Source organism: Nyctibius grandis, chromosome 17, assembly GCF_013368605.1.
Source record: "Nyctibius grandis isolate bNycGra1 chromosome 17, bNycGra1.pri, whole genome shotgun sequence".
Taxonomy (NCBI): domain Eukaryota; kingdom Metazoa; phylum Chordata; class Aves; order Nyctibiiformes; family Nyctibiidae; genus Nyctibius; species Nyctibius grandis.
In genome coordinates this window covers 2,028,691-2,044,212 of record NC_090674.1, presented here as the reverse complement: position 1 = coordinate 2,044,212, position 15,522 = coordinate 2,028,691, and the positions used below count along the sequence as shown (strand labels likewise).

The window sequence follows — 15,522 nt, the reverse complement described above, 5'->3', positions numbered from 1 at the left end:
ATGAAGGCTTCAGGAGAGGGTTTGAGAGCCATATGCTTCTCCAAACCCATTCAGGATCACACTCATCCAGAAAGGATGGAGACACAGTGCCGAAACCTCATCTTCATTTTGGGTTTGGGTTTGTTCGGTTAAGTTTAGTCACGGCACATTCTGAAGCACCACGGTCACTGCGGATGCTCGCTCAAGCCCAAAACACCTCGTCTTCATTGGGTGGTACCTACACTCACCTCTTCTTCCTCCTCCACCTGCTATTAGCACTGACATGCCCATGCACAGGGAGAATGACAATTTTAACTCATCTGGCCCATTCAGAGCTGAGTGTTTCTTCCTAATAACACCTTGTCCTGAGAAGTTGCTATTAAGATCCCTGGGTACACGACGGATGGGAACCTGCCTCTCCATCAGATTGAGTGAGCTTGGTCAGCCTTGGTTTTTGGGCCTTACTTCATCTTTTTCCCCAATTTCAGCGTGTTTCTAGCCATTATGGAGCAAGACCCTACCCCCAGTGCTCCCCCAGGAACCCCACTTATAGCCCAGACCCCCTCGGGGCGTTTCTTCTTACCCATCCTGCACCACCACTCCATCAAGGAAAGTTTGATAATCTCCCTAAGCCGATAATTACACCTTATTTATTAGTCTGCATGTGTAATTGCAGACAGGAACTTTTAAGAGCCATGTCAGCCTAATTACTTGCAACAGGGCAAGGCATCAAACCAGTTATCAAGTCCCGCTTGGGTTTGCATGAGGGTTTATTTTCTTTAGGCGCATAGCTGTAACAGCAGGGCAGGAGCACCCCAGGCAGGTTCCAAGTCCTCTCCCGAGGACCTGCCATCCCCATCCCGCTTGGAAGCCAGGGAAGAAGGGCAGGAGGCTGGTTTGGACCAGTAAAAAAATGCTTTTAAAGCCAGTAAAACCCAAGGGAGGCTGGTCCCCATCCTGCTAAAACACCCGTGGCCAAGACTTGTCAGAGCTGGCTTTGCAACCGCCTTCTCCCAGGCAAGAAAGCACCAAAAATCCCCTTCCATCCTTTCTTCTCCCCAAAATAAAGGCATCTGCCTGCTGGGAGACTTCATACCTGGCAATCCCAGAGCAAAGAACCCCATAAAACTGCTTTTTTCCCCCGAGGCTGGAGCCACGCACGTACCCCTGCACTCGCCCTGCCCACGCTCTCCCCCAGCTTTGCATTAATTTTGCTGCCCTATAAATATCTCCTTCGCTGGGGCGTGCTGGATGCCTCCCCCAGGGAGAGCAATGAAGCCACGGGTGGGCTCATCTTCGCCCAAGCTCCTTCATCCTCACCAGTAGGTTGGTTTCGCCTCCTCGAAGCTGCCTGCCTCTTCCAAAATAAAGGCAGCGCGGGCAGGAATGGGCAGGAACGGGCAGCGCCTCATGGCTCCATTGGGACAGGCACCTGTTTGCACCTCCTAAACACGAAAGGTCAGCTCGAAAGGACTCTGTGGGGGAAAAGATTCCCTCCTACTCTTTGCAATAAGGCACGTGCCTGCAGGAAGGGAGCCGCAAAGCCACCCCAAAACCCCTCACCGAGCACCCACAGACCTTAAAATCCCCTTGCGCTCACCGGCTTGGTCCTCCTCGGGGAGATGCTGGGTGATGAGCACGTGAAAACCCTGAGGAATCAGCTCGCTGGGGTTGTTTGCAAGCTCTAGCGCTGGGATCTGTTCCCAGGTCCTCAAAATTAGGGCAGGCAGAGATCCATCGGCGGCGGGGAAGTTTATGCAGAGCAGCTTCTAATCTGGCAGATCTGATTTTAAAAAAAAACAGAGAACTCCTCTGACCAGATTGACTATAGCCACAAAACCACGAGCCTCCAGACATCTACATGTGTGTGTGTGTACATAGATATCTATATACGTCCTGTGATGGTTTACCACGTGTGATCTCCCACCTGATAGCACAGAACAAAGCCTGCATCACAAATAGCACACTCGTGCCCTGAAAAATCCCATTCTTGCAGGATAAACCAGCTTATTTAGCAACTGGTGAGGGGAGTCAGGCAGGTGTCAGCCGCCCCTCATGCGATAGGACACGTAGGTCCTTGTGCTTCTCCCCAGCACCTGGTGCAGGGAAGGATGTCTTGGACACCTCCTGGGTGCGATTGCCCCTCTCCCTCCTCCCCAAATGGAGACGTTGCAAAGGGTGGGTGCTTTGTGAAAGCCTCCCCAAGAAGGATTTAATATTTTCCCTGCTGCAAACATTACTGCGATGGCTCTGCAAATACCCCTCAGGCTTGCAAAGACCTCAGAAAGCTGACAAAGAACTTGCGTGGCTTGTAAAGAACCCTCAAGGTTTGCAAAGCCTCCATGAAACTTGCAAAGAACCCAGAAGGCTTGCAAAGACTCCGAGAAGCTTTGAGAGACCCCAGAAGGTTTACAAAGACTCCAAGAAGCTTTGAAAGACCCACACATATCTTACAAAGACCAAACCTAGTTTCCAAAAACCCCAGAAAGCTTGAAAAGACCTCATCCTTCTTCCACACTGATGCCTCAAAGACAGGGACCAGTGCAGTAGCAGGGAAATGGGCTCTGCCAGCGCCTTGGGCGGCCGGAGCCACCCAAAAAACCCCAGGACCACCCAAAAGTCCCCAGAGCCACCACAGTTTCAATCCTCTATTTGCTAGCAGGGAACACTTGCTCCTCAGGGTCCACAGGTTTCCTTCTGCCTGGCAAGTGTCGGGAGCTTTTACCCATGGTAGCATCATCACGGCAGCTGGACCATAGGGGATATAAATACATTTATATATAGATGTATAAAACAAACCCATGACCAGCTAGAAACACTCCAGCTGATTTTAAACATCACAAGTGATGTGGTGACCTTGGGGTCTTTCTGTAAGGTGGGAAGGATTTGGGGTTGGGTATTTAAGGAGGATTTAAATAGCATGTGTTTTCCTTACCGACAACTGAAATACTAAATCCTCAAATGCAGGAATAGGGAAGTGAAAATAGCAAAAGAGAAGCTGCTTTTTGCTCATTTTTTTTCTAAACTGATAGGTTTACACCTCTATTTCCCCAGCCCACAGGTCCCAGGAAAGCGCAGGGAGGTGAGGCCACCCCGGCCCACGCGATGCCAGCTGCTGGCTCTGCTTTGGGGTAAAAAGAGGGAAAATGAGTCTCATACAGTGCTGGAGAACAGAGCCCACTTGTGCAAATGTGGTTATTTTTTTTTTTTTAATTATTTCTCTTCCTGGTTCCTCTTTCACCAGTGTTTCTTACTAATCCTTGTCTATTTAAACCACCGGTAAACAGATAAATCATGATGCTTCTCAGAAGAAGGAACATTTTCCAGCTGGTGTCTAAACCAGGGGTCATTTAGCCCAAGCCCCTGGCATGATTTGCACAGCAGCAGTGCTGCCCTGATCACGATGCTCTACGAAAGGCCCAGTCTGGGAGCAGAGTGGTTTATATTTTCTTATATTCCTCCAGCAGAACATCTATGGCCTTGAATAAAATCTCCCCATTGCCACAAATCTCATTTTTGCATATGCAGAAAAGCAGCAAAACTGCCTTTTTTATGTGTGTTCCCAGGTGTTTGCTCAGCAACGCAAAGGCCTCGCTCACATTTGCTCAGGTCATGGCAAAAAAAAACCCAACAGGATCTACTTCAGATGGGAAACTGGATTTGAGCTTATTTTCTACGTCGCAGCCACGAAGGGAAGAGAGCACTGAAAAAGAAAAGCCCAAGAGGGATATAAATAGGGAACATCAACCTGAACGTTTCTGCTCCTAATTGCTTGTGGCTTCCAAAATCTGTGGCAGAAGTTTTAGTTTTTAAAATGAATATTTAACTTGATGTTAATAAATAATGCAAACGGCTGCGTGGGCAGCAATTGCTCCTGACGTGCTGCGGTGCGGGGCGGCAAGTTCATCGTGCAAAACCACCTCCGATTTCCCCTCATCAGCGTCTCGCTCCCCAGCTTCCCTTTGAAAATAAGCAAGGGAAGAAAAAAAAAAGGAGTGTCCTGCTCTAGCCTAAGGGCTGGGAAATTTTATTTCTTCTTCCAAAGAGCAGCCGGAGCTTTTCCCTAGAGAGCGAACAAGAGCTGATACCCCATGGATGCAAACACCAGCTGAAACCCAAAGCGCTGAGAAATCACATCCCCGTTGGGCCGCTTGTCCCCGTTTGGGGTCAGGGTGGTGGTGGAGGGACAGGGAGTTGGGGACAGCTGGGGGAGCTCCTTGCATAGGGCTGGGAGCCGGCCGGGCTTTGGGCCAGCCGCCCTCCCTCTCCATCCCTTCCCTCCCCTCGGAGATCATTTTCATGGGGCTTTAGAGGGTCCAATCCAACCGCCCCCTCCCTTCGGACCAGGGTGGGGGCTGCAGAGTTGTGATCCCAAACATTGCAAGCTCCAAAGCGATTTGCTCTGGGGCCAGTCGAGGAGGAGGAGGGAGGCGTGCCAGAGAGGAAGGAGAAGCGGCTGGGTGCTGTTGGGGGGCTTAGTGCCACCAGGATCGGGTGGGGAAGGGTGCACATGCCCATCATTGGGGCGTCTGGGCTGCTGTGTGGGGAGATGCCAGGGGACCGCACGCTCCGGCTGCAGCATGGGAGCCGCATCGAGGCCCTTTGCGTGCTGGGCACCTGCATCTCCGCCGACGTCTACGGGTGAGTAGGACGCCCCAACGCTCCCTTTCCTCCCTCCGTTTCTGCACCTCCACCTTTCCCCTCGCCTTTCCCCCAATTTATCCTTCTGAAAATCCCCCCTCCTCATTTTTCCTTCTTCTCTCCCAAACCCCACAACCCCAACACTGTGATTTAACACAATTCATGGGCAAAACCCTCCCTGGGCTTTGCAAATCTGCACAAGTCCTAGGAAAGCTTTGAGTATTTACCCTGGGTCTGCAACGGCGATGGGTTTGATCCATCTGCGGTCAGCAGATCCAGCAGCATCTCGGAAAGCTGCCGGAGAGCGGAGGGATGAGCAGGAGCCATGGGGATGGACTGCAAAGGAGGGGATGCAGCTGGGAGAGGGAAGGAAAACAAGATTTAGTGCCCAAGCATGCAAGTCCCCACACCACCAGCCCTGCACCCCTAAAACCAACCGAACACTGAGCCGCAAGATAATTATTCCCCCAAAGGAAAAAGTTTAGAAGCTCATTTCATGGTTAATTCTGGTCTTTGCTGCTTTTGCAAATCTCACCCTCAATATTCAAGCCAAGCAGCGCAGTTACAACTCATCTGGCATCTCTCCGGGTCAAATCTCCTCCCGGTGGGATTCCCAAAACCCAGCAACAAGGAAACCAAACCAGTTTTTCCGTACATAATTAAATGCAATTTAACAATTTAAGAAACACCCAGGCAGCAGCAAACGAACGCTCAGATTTCCTCTCCCCACCCGGTGCAGGTTTGGCAGGGCTGCCAGCATCCAGAAACCCCATAAATGATGTTGTAACGGTGATATGGCACGAGCTCTCGGGTGTCAGGAGCACGCATGCTCAAAGGGAGCCTGCACCGCGGGAGCTGCGAGCAGCCCAAAAATAATAACCTAGAAAGACAGGGAAATCAGAGACAAGGAACCAGGAGAGGGGAAGGGGATGCGTGGAGAGGCTGGAGAAAAGTAAGGGCACGTCGGACTGGGAGCGGTGCAACACCAACTGCTTCAGGGTTGGATAAAATCACCCCGAAAATTAGAGTTTCCCATGGTAAAGGCTCTCAGCTGGGGTGCCATGCCGTTATGGTGAGCTGTTAAATACCAGGTTTGCCTCGGTTGGAAAATAAACAGGGATTTCTCCCTTGAAGTGTAAATCCAAGTTTGGTTCCAGCAGCACCGAGGGCTTTAGCTGTGATTAGTGTAGATTGGAATCTGCACCAATGACTACAAAATAGACTCATTTTGCTAAAATAGCATGTTCTGCCCTAAAAAAAGGCACTTAAAGCATTCCCAGGCAGAGAGGAAAGGGCAGGAAGGTGCCGGCGGTGAGCGTGGAGACGCCAGCATGCCCGGTCTTGGCTGTGTTTTGTGTAGCGATATTAATTGCAGTGAGAACTGGGTGGTTTTGGTGCAAACCTCTGAAAATAGAGAGTGTTTTTGGCAGGGCGGCCCCAGCTGGGTCAGTCTCCTTCAGCGTGAAGCACACAGAGGGGGTGACCGTGGAGTTGGCATGCCGGGGCCAAGCAGAGGTCAGGTCAGCCCCCGGCAGCGGGACACGGTGGCTGCTGGATGAAGGAACAGCCCTGAGGTTCTGCATGAACAAGGCCAGCACAGAGGTCAACGATAACAAGGTAAGAAGTGGGGTGCAAGGGGTGTGGGACCCCCATGGAGGGAGAACATCCTGCCCCAACCAGGGATTTGGGGGTTTGCAGGTAACAGTCAGCTTTTACGGAGAGGGAGGGCAGTCCATCAACCAAGCCGGGGTCTTCCTCACCGGCATTGGTGAGTACGAAGGCTTCTGCAATGCAGCAATCAGTCTTCACCCCCTTAGTCCCTTGGAGTAGGGTGCTGGGAGGTGGGGGCAGAGATGGACCCAGGTTTGCCAGGTCTGGGGGGGGCTTTTGCACCCACCCAACCTTGCCGTACCATAGCATGATGGTGGGGTTTGTCCAACCAGGGATCTCTCTGGACGTCGATGCGGATCGGGATGGTGTGGTGGAGAAGAACAACCCCAATAAGGTAATTCAGCCTCTTCCACAGCACGGAGAGGAGAGTCCATGGGCTTGCAAGAGCCCGAGCTCGCTAAGCCCCAGGGGTGTGTTTTAGGCAAGCTGGACCTGGGGTCCCGAAGGACACGGGGCCATCCTGCTCGTCAGCTGTGACAAGGAGAGCCCCTTCACTCCGGCACCGGACTGCGACAATGAGAGGGTATTCAGCAAAGAAGGTAACACAACTTCAAAACAATCATATACAGTAAAAATGCTCCGTTATTCCCCTTCTTTAACCTTTTTGGAGGTGAAATTTTGCTTGGGAACCAGTTGCCCAAGAGCTGCTCTCCACAAACCTGCTGAGTAAGCTTTCCACATGGGAATTTTTTTGTTTTAATGCCATGCAAACTAATTGCAGTCAAGCAGGGGCGTGAAGCACCGCCAGAAAAATAGCAGAGGTGCCACTGATGGCAGAGCTTTGCCCAAGGATGCTTCACGTGGATGCAAGAACCTCAGGGCAAGGCGTGAGGCCGGCAGCCAGGAATACCCGCCTGTTCCTGGAAAACTAAAACCACGCGGAGCTGGTGCCCATCGGCTTTTTGAGGCCAGGGACTGGCCGTGCCAGGGCTGGCGGCGGGGGGGAAGGGCGTTTGTTTCAAGGCACAAGCCACAAGCTTTGCTAGCAGGACCGCAGGTTGTTTTTCCAGCTTGCGAAGGCTGGGAGCAAGGGAAGAGCAGATTTCTTGGCGTGGGACATGCAAACTCCAGGAGGGAGCATGTGAGCTGGCCAGAGCTGCACTGTGCAATCCCCTGTCTCAATATTTTTTTGTTTCCACCCCAGATTTGCTGGACATGTCTCGGATGGTCTTGAGGACCGAAGGGCCACAGCGCCTGCCCAGGGGCTACGAAATCATTCTCTATATTCCTGTCTCCAACGCTGACAAAGTTGGGGTCTTTCACGTGCAGAGTAAGTCCTTCCTCACCTCTTCCTCTGCCCCTTCCTCCTCATTTGCGGTGCTTTTGAGACCCCTGCGAGCTCTTTTCTTTCCATCTCTGACCTTGTCCTCTCCGTACTCTTCAAATGGCACTTCTGAAGCAAACATGCCCTCAGCTTCCCTTCTCCAAGTTTTTCTGGCATTGAATATTCTCTCTTCTCAATAAACTGGAAAACTTCAGAGATAACAAGCAGAGGCACAGGGCCATAAAGCCATTTATCCAAGGTCATCCAACAAAGGAGCAGCAAAAAACCCCCAGGTGTCCTGACACTCAGATGTTTTATCCATGATGGCAACATGTTCCACAAAACATTTTCCACTCCTTGTTCCTTGCTGTGGGCACAGTGATTTACTCCCTGGGACCAAAAGCTCTCATCCAACCCAGAAACATGCCATTAAGTAGCTTGGTCTTGTCCTCCAATACAGAGGCAGTCTGTTGGTGGGGGGGTTGGTGGCATTGCCATCCCATGGCAGGTCAGAAGGGGTTGCAAGGGCAGAAGTGCCATGGAAACTTCTTCCCAATGATGGTTCTATCCCAGGAAAGGCTGAGACATCTTTCCCCACCCTTCTTGTGCATGACTGCAAAACTGGAAGCCCCTCAGCTCCTGTTTTAAGGTACTTCTGCCAGATGAAGTTGTATCTACACACAGAGGAGGAGAAGCTCCAGCACAGAGGGATTGTGGTACCTCCTTGCACACAAGCAAAAGAGGCTTGAAGCTACCACTGAAGCTTTGGCAATTGCCCACCTTCCCCTTTCTCTCCTTGCAGATCCCTTCTTTGGGCAGCGCTACATCCACGTGCTGGGCCGGAGGAAGCTGTACCACACCGTGCAGTACACCGGTGGGGCAGCTGAGCTCGAGTTCTTCGTCGAGGGGCTTCGCTTTCCTGATGACACCTTCTCTGGGCTGGTCTCCATCCATGCCAGCCTCCTGGAGACCCTGGCTGAGGTCTGAGAGCGTTGGGGAAAGGGTGCAGATGGGAGGTACAACACCCCAAGAGGCATGGAGAAGGGGATGGGGATTGAATAGAGAGCTGTCCCCATTAATTTACCCCAAAAATGACCTCAAGGGTAGGGGAAATAGTGGTAAACAGGGTGTAAGAAGTCCGTGATTTCTGCTTGTCTCCCCCAGGGTATCCCCCATACACCAGTCTTCACCGACACAGTAGTGTTCAGGGTAGCACCATGGATCATGACCCCCAACACTTTGGCACCGGTGAACGTCTTTGTCTGCAGGTAAAGGCCAAGGGATGATGCCTTCCCAGCCAAATCAGCATCAACCCCACAGTGTTCCAGGAGGTCACTGAGACAGGCTGGGGAAGGTGATGGGCAGAGAAGGCAGCTGCCTGCAGGACATATCTGTCCTCTGGCAGCCCTTCATCCCCTTCTCTCCTGCCATCCACTTTCTCAGCATGAAGGAAAACTACCTCTTCATCAAGGAGATAAAAAACCTGGTGAACAAGGCCGGCTGTGAGCTGAAGGTTTGCTTTGGCTACATCAACCGTGGGGACCGCTGGATGCAGGTAAGTGGGCACCAGAGAGGGAGTAAAGCTTTCCCTCCCTGCTGATGTGCCCCATGTGGGTTTTCCTCCCTTCTTTAGGATGAGATTGAGTTTGGCTACACGTATGCTCCCCACAAAAGCTTCCCGGTGGTGCTGGACTCCCCTCAAAATGGAGGGCTGGAGCAATTTCCCATCAAGGAGTTGCTGGTAAGAGGACAGTTGCTTGCATTGCCTGAGGAGGAGCGTGCCGGTTTTTAAGATTGGCCTATTTCATCACTCCTAAAACCCTACTTGCACTTGGCTGCTTGGAGGTGCTACCAAGAACTGCCTGAAAAATGAGAGTTTAACAGCTCCGCATGCAACTGCGTGGAGATACTACCCCATCCACTTCCAGCTAGGAGGACACCAACAGCCTCACCCCCCCTCAAACCAAGGACCAGCACCTAATCCACATCCCAGCCACCTGGAAAAGCCTTTATCCAGAAGGTGCTGGATGAGAGGGGCAAGGAGGACCTCATGCCTCTGGGAACGAAAGACTCTCGCCAAGCTCTGGGATAGGAGTGGATTTCTTCACCCTGAGTATCCAAGGGGCTGGTTTTCCCTTTTATCCTCTGCGCCTGTGAATATGCAGCAGCTCTCGATCAAGAGAGGAAAGGAAAGTGTGAGAGGAGTCAGTTTACTTGCTCAGGAGACAGCAAAATGCAGCCAGCTGCCAAAAACATCCCTGTGGGGTTTTTCTCTGCCAAGGCAAACAGCCAGCCATGGGCAGGGCGTGCAAAGAAAGCTGTCTGGGAGAGCAGTGACCCTGGCCAGGGCGTTTTGGGAGAGCCCAGCAAAGACAAGCATGGGAAAAAGATGGTTTGAATGATCCCTTTGAGACAGCACCGTGCACAAAGGGCAGGACATCCCCAGGCAGCCACCAGCAAACCCCATAAACCCAGCCTGGACCCCCTGGGCAGCCTTAGCCCTCCTCTTCTCTCCAGCAGTAATGGGAGAAGAGGGCAGCATATTGGCAGCTCACTTTATTTTTGCTGCACGTCACTTTGGGGAAGGTTAAGCGCTTTCCAAAGCACCGAAATACATAGTTTCTCATGCCTGAAATGAGTACATGCAGTCCTGGGTTCATCAAGCAGGATGAGAACAGCGTGCTGATCTGCTCCTTCGCAAACAAGCCGGGCATCCGCTCCTATCTGCGCTCTTCAGGGATTGCTTTCCTTCATATTTAGAGAAGCAATTTCAACCTTTGGAGCTGCTAACACTTTATACTCCAATTTCTGCTTTGAAGCCTCCCCTAATCCCCACTCCTATCTTTCCAATCTCATTTGCCAGCTAGGAATATTTAGCCAAACACAACAAACACAGGTCCTCCTCTCACCCCGGCCAAGCCCTAAGCCCCTGGGATCCCAGCGCCAGGGAAAAAGGAGATGAGAGGTAATTAGTCCCTCAAAAATGAATCTGGAACTGATAGGACTTGGATGTGACCTGCAAACCTGGGATGAACCAGTGTCTTGACAGTTGAAACCATACTTGTTCTGTGATTTACTACACAGAAGTAAGCCGAGAGTAGGTGTTTCATGGTCAGTCCCTCCTGCAGCACCCAGGGAAAGGATCTGACCCCCCCAGTCATCCTTCAGATGCACACCCCAAAAACACATGGGGAGCCTTGGGGAAAGGCAGCCCTGCTGCCCTCTCTCTATCCCACCTTCTCCAAACATCCTCCACTAAAAAAAAAAAGCAACTGCTAGATCAAAGCCATGCACCCTCAGGTCTCCCCACTCTTTTTTACCAACCTGTACATTTGGTTTGCCCCTAAATAAACCCAACACTACTGGGATTTATTGCAAACCCAACAGATACCTGATCTCATCCCAAGGGCTGCTGCAAGCTCCAAGCACACATTGACTTGAACCAGAGAGCAAGAACAGGTTCAAGGCAGGATTTTTGTCCTCTCACTGCCATTTTTGCCCCGTTTTTATCATTGCAATCTCTCCCTTGAGCATTTGACCCTGGCACATCACAACAGAGGGTTAATTACCCCTGCATGCACAACATCTTAAATCCTAGATATATTAAGTCCTGAAAATCAGAGCTTAAAGAGGATTTAAGTGGAGCACAGCCCTTCGGGTGGCTCTTACGCCTGGGGTGGATTTACCCTCAGGGGCTGAAGTTCATCTAGCTTGACAAGAGCCATCCAGAAACTCAGCTTCGGGGCTACCCCAGCACCTCATTAGCTTAATGCACACACTTAACATCGGCTGCAAGTAGCAGAGATCTTTCCCTGGCTCAATGCCCCAGCTCTGCCATTTATTGCTGAGCCCAGATGACTCAGAGACCTTTATCCTCTTGCCTTTCCTTTAGCCTCTCCCCATCCATGGACAGGCTTCGCTCTTGATATTTTTACCCACTAGAGCAGATCTGAGTCCAGCAGGAGGGATAAAAGCAAAGGCGTGGAGGCAGAGGGGACTCAGGGCAAAGCCCACAGCAGTTTCTCTTTCCCCAGGGCCCCGACTTTGGCTACGTGAGCAGAGAGCCCCTCTTTGAAGCCATCACCAGCCTCGACTCCTTCGGCAACCTGGAGGTCAGCCCACCCGTGACTGTGGCAGGGAAGGAGTATCCCTTAGGGAGGATCCTCATCGGCAGCAGCTTCCCCACGTAAGAGATGGGAAACCCACATGTTTGGGAGCAAAGGAAACACAAGTGCCCCTAAATATAATCAAAAATCCCATTAAGAGCCTTAATTAGACATTCCCTGACCAGCCACAAATCTAGTACCCTTATGGAGTGGGTGCACCCAATCTCTGCCTTCACATTTGCACCCCCAATTCTTTCCTCCTTGACAGCAATTTATGTGTATCTACATATTGATGCATAAATATTTATTCCCCTTATTCCCTCTCCTGGGGGTATTTTGCCCCCAGATCCGCAGGGAGGAGAATGACCACAGTGGTGCGGGACTTCCTCTACGCCCAGCAAGTGCAGGCTCCTGTGGAGCTCTACTCTGACTGGCTCTCCGTGGGTCACGTCGACGAGTTTGTCACTTTTGTGCCCACCTCTGACAAAAAGGTAACCCAAAACCCTGAGCTGTTATGGGGTTTCTCTTTTAAGATACTAATCCCCTCTAGGGAAAACCCCAAAGCTTGTTTCCTTGACAGTCCCAACCAGTATTCACTTGGGTTCTCACCTCATCCACAAAATGAGGGCTCTGAACACAAAAAGGGACTTGCTGAGCTAATAATCAACACAAATAGAAGAAAAAAAGATACCTGCAAGTTTGTCCAAGAAACTTAAACTTTAATATTCACATGGGCTGGCCAGGGCTCACAGCTTCTCAGCATCTCCCAGATGTTTTCAGAAGCTCTTTTCCTCCATCATGGTTTTTACTGCTTCTGGCATGCAGCTTTTCCCCCTGGGAAAATCATGCCTTGACCTGGATGGTTCAGAAAAGGAGAATTTATGGTTCAGAAAAGGAGAATTTATGCCCACCCCTCACAAACCCTCCATTCAGTGCTTTTGCCCTCCCCAGGGCTGTGCTAAGCCCCCATAAGAGATGCCATCAGGACTGCAGCAAGCTCTTGCACTCCACTGAGGAGCAAGGAGACCAGTACTACTGGTGGGAAGCAAGCCAGCCCACACAACAGGGCTCAGACCACACAAATTCACAATTCCCAGTTTTCCACAGGATTAGCTTCATGCTGATTTTTGGCCTCTCCTAGGAAAGTCAGAGCATGATTATTCACACACTCCATCCTCCCTGCATTGCAATACCAGCCCAGAGACCAAAAATACCAACCTAGACAGCAGCCACACTCCTCACTCACCAGCTCAGCTCAGCCACACCTCCAGTAACCACCCTCCAGGGGGTTTATATACCCCACCTGGGGTGGGCAGATTGGTCCCAGGTGCAGCCTGGCAGCAGTTTTTCTCCCTGTCCCAGTAGCAGTTTAACTCCTCAGGGGCGGCTGGGTGGGTATTTGCCAACAGCGTAAATCACTGAGCCTCATTCCGATACATCCCCTCAGCACCGCATTAAAAAAGGCACTAAACAACAGCAAAAATGCCTAATTTTAAGAGTTTGAGCTCAGGTTTCTTGCAAAAATAAGCCCCTGAGGTCCCCCAAGGCTTTGGATAAGGTGCTTTCGGTGACCGCTCTCCCTCCCGTCTCACCCCAGCGCTTTCGGATGCTGATGGCCAGCCCCGCGGCGTGCTACAAGCTCTTTCGGGAGAAGCAGAAGGAAGGCCAGGGCGAAGCCACCATGTTCAAAGGCAAGGGGACAGCGAGTGGCTTCAGCCGAGCTTTGATGGTGGCTGAGACAGCCAGAGCCGCTCAGCAGAGTATCGGGGGGGGACGCAGGGACCTTTTGCCACCCGGTTGCCCTTCACAGCTGGCAAGCGGGATGGCTGCCCACCATACCCAGCCTCCTCAAGCCCTATTTTGGGAAAGCGAGTGGGATGGGAGGGATAAAGCCTTCCACGTGGAGGGGATGCTTGCTTGGTGGGATGGAGCATCTCTGTAAATGCCAGCAGAGTTCCAGGACAGAGTGGGGACAAACAGAGGGGCTCTTTTGTCACCCCAAATTAGCACCATTTTTTCTCGCTTGCCTCTCCCTCCACGCAGCAATGACGTTTGGGCATCCTTTAATTGTGGTTTTGAACATCATTCATTCACAATGGGGTTGGGGGAAGATCTCCACACCTTCGTAGGTCCCTCTTAGGTCACTGCCACATGCCCAGGAACTGGCCATCCCAAAACAAGGGGTGGAGGTGGTAGCTCCGGTTTTATGGAGCTGAGCAGAGAAATTTAGGAGCTAATGACTCCTGTGGGCAGGACGGTGGATGACAGGACCTTTCCAATGCTCTTTCCAACAGACAAAGGTTTTCCTCTGATTAACTAAGAATTGGGACTCCCAGAAATCTTAACCCCAAGCTCAGGGAATCGGGATTTGGGGTTTTTTTCCATCTCTGCACCCTTTTAAGCCAGGCTCCTACCAGTGCCACTTCATTTTGACAGGGGTTTGCATTTGCAGGGTACTCGGGGACAGACACGAAACGGGTCACCATTAACAAGGTCCTTTCCAATGACATCCTGGTGCAGCAGAACCAGTATGTCCAGGTAATAACTGCTATTTCTGGTAATAATCCATATTTCTTGCAATAACCAACCCAGGCTGGCACAAACCCTTAAGGGGAGGTGTTGCATTTTGGCTCTCCTCCTGCGTGAGATGGTTTTGGGGACCGTGCCCACCTGTGTCCCCCCTCCTCAACCTGCTCTTCTCCATCCTCTCCAGCGCTGCATTGACTGGAACAGGGACATCCTCAAGAAGGAACTGGGGTTGATGGAGGAGGACATCATCGACCTGCCGGCCCTCTTCAAGCTTGACAAGCACGGCAAAGCCGTGCCGTACTTCCCCAACATGGTGAGGGGGGTCCTCACTCCTCAGATCCTCCCCAAAATTCAGCTTATTCAGCCAGGATGAGTCCCCAAAGTTGTCCCAAAAAAGCACAATATGTACAGCTGCCCAGAAAAAGAAAATATCTCCAGCCAGGCTCGGATAAGCCCGAGTCTACCACAGCTTTGTGGCTTCATGTCGCTTGCGGTTGGATTAAACTACGTAGTTTTGAGGCAAAAACCTTTCAAAGCAGCAAAATTGCAAGGTGTAGGGCACATTTTAATGCTAAAAAAGGGGAAAACAATGGTGGATTTGGAGGCTTGGGGGAGGGCAGCTGCAAAAAGTCGCATCGATGCCCCATTTTGGGGTGAGGCTGATGGAGGAGGGTGGCCACCGACTTTCCTTCAGCTTCATCAGTCCCGATGCCGCTGGGCTCCCCTTGTGTCACCCCACAGGTCACCATGATCATCCTGGCCAAGGACCTGGGCATCCCCAAACCCTTCGGCCCCATGGTGGAGGGTGAATGCTGCCTGGAGCAACGGACCCGTTCCCTCCTGGAGCCGCTGGGCCTGCGCTGCCGCTTCCTCGAGGACGTGGCCTCCTACCACGGCAAGCTCGGGGAGGTCCGCTGCGGCACCAACGTCCAGCGACGGCCCTTCGCCTTCAAATGGTGGCACGTAACGCCATAGCGGGGCCTCCTTCTCCCTCCACGCTTGTCCCCAGCGGCTTTTTCAGCATGTGTTGCTTGTGATTCAGTTAATAAATAAACTTGCTGTGAGGAATGAGGAGGGAAATTAAATAATAAGGGGTGATAATCGTGAGAGAAAGGGAGGGAAGCCCTCAGGGAGGGTGAGGCGAGGGGGGACACCATTTCGGCCCTCAGCGCTTGCCATTGGGCCCTGATCAGTGTTGGGGCAGGCGGGAGGGCCTGGGAACCGCCCTTGCAGAAAGAATTCAACTGGGAATTAAGGGGGGGGCGCACTGGTTTGCCCCCCTCCCCATAAAAGGAGGGACCCAGGCGTCACGGCCCCGCCACGCTGCTGGTG

The 15,522-nt window shown here is 51.9% G+C and overlaps 1 protein-coding gene across 2 annotated transcripts; it reads left to right on the top strand.

The window, feature by feature from the left end:
- Window positions 1-4,528: 4,528 nt before the first annotated feature.
- On the top strand, window positions 4,529-15,165 carry LOC137671229 (protein-arginine deiminase type-2-like). Of its 2 annotated transcripts, none has more exons than XM_068414657.1 (16): window positions 4,529-4,620; window positions 6,051-6,237; window positions 6,319-6,388; window positions 6,564-6,625; window positions 6,713-6,830; window positions 7,436-7,561; window positions 8,358-8,536; window positions 8,720-8,823; window positions 8,999-9,110; window positions 9,189-9,296; window positions 11,590-11,741; window positions 12,008-12,152; window positions 13,259-13,352; window positions 14,114-14,199; window positions 14,375-14,503; window positions 14,932-15,165. In XM_068414657.1, exons 1-16 carry the CDS (start codon window positions 4,529-4,531, stop codon window positions 15,163-15,165), a joined length of 1,998 nt encoding a protein of 665 aa, XP_068270758.1. The 2 variants fall into 2 exon arrangements, with proteins under 2 accessions (XP_068270758.1, XP_068270757.1); XM_068414656.1 differs by having other exon boundaries at window positions 13,259-13,367; window positions 14,129-14,199.
- The last annotated feature ends 357 nt before the right edge of the window (window positions 15,166-15,522 follow it).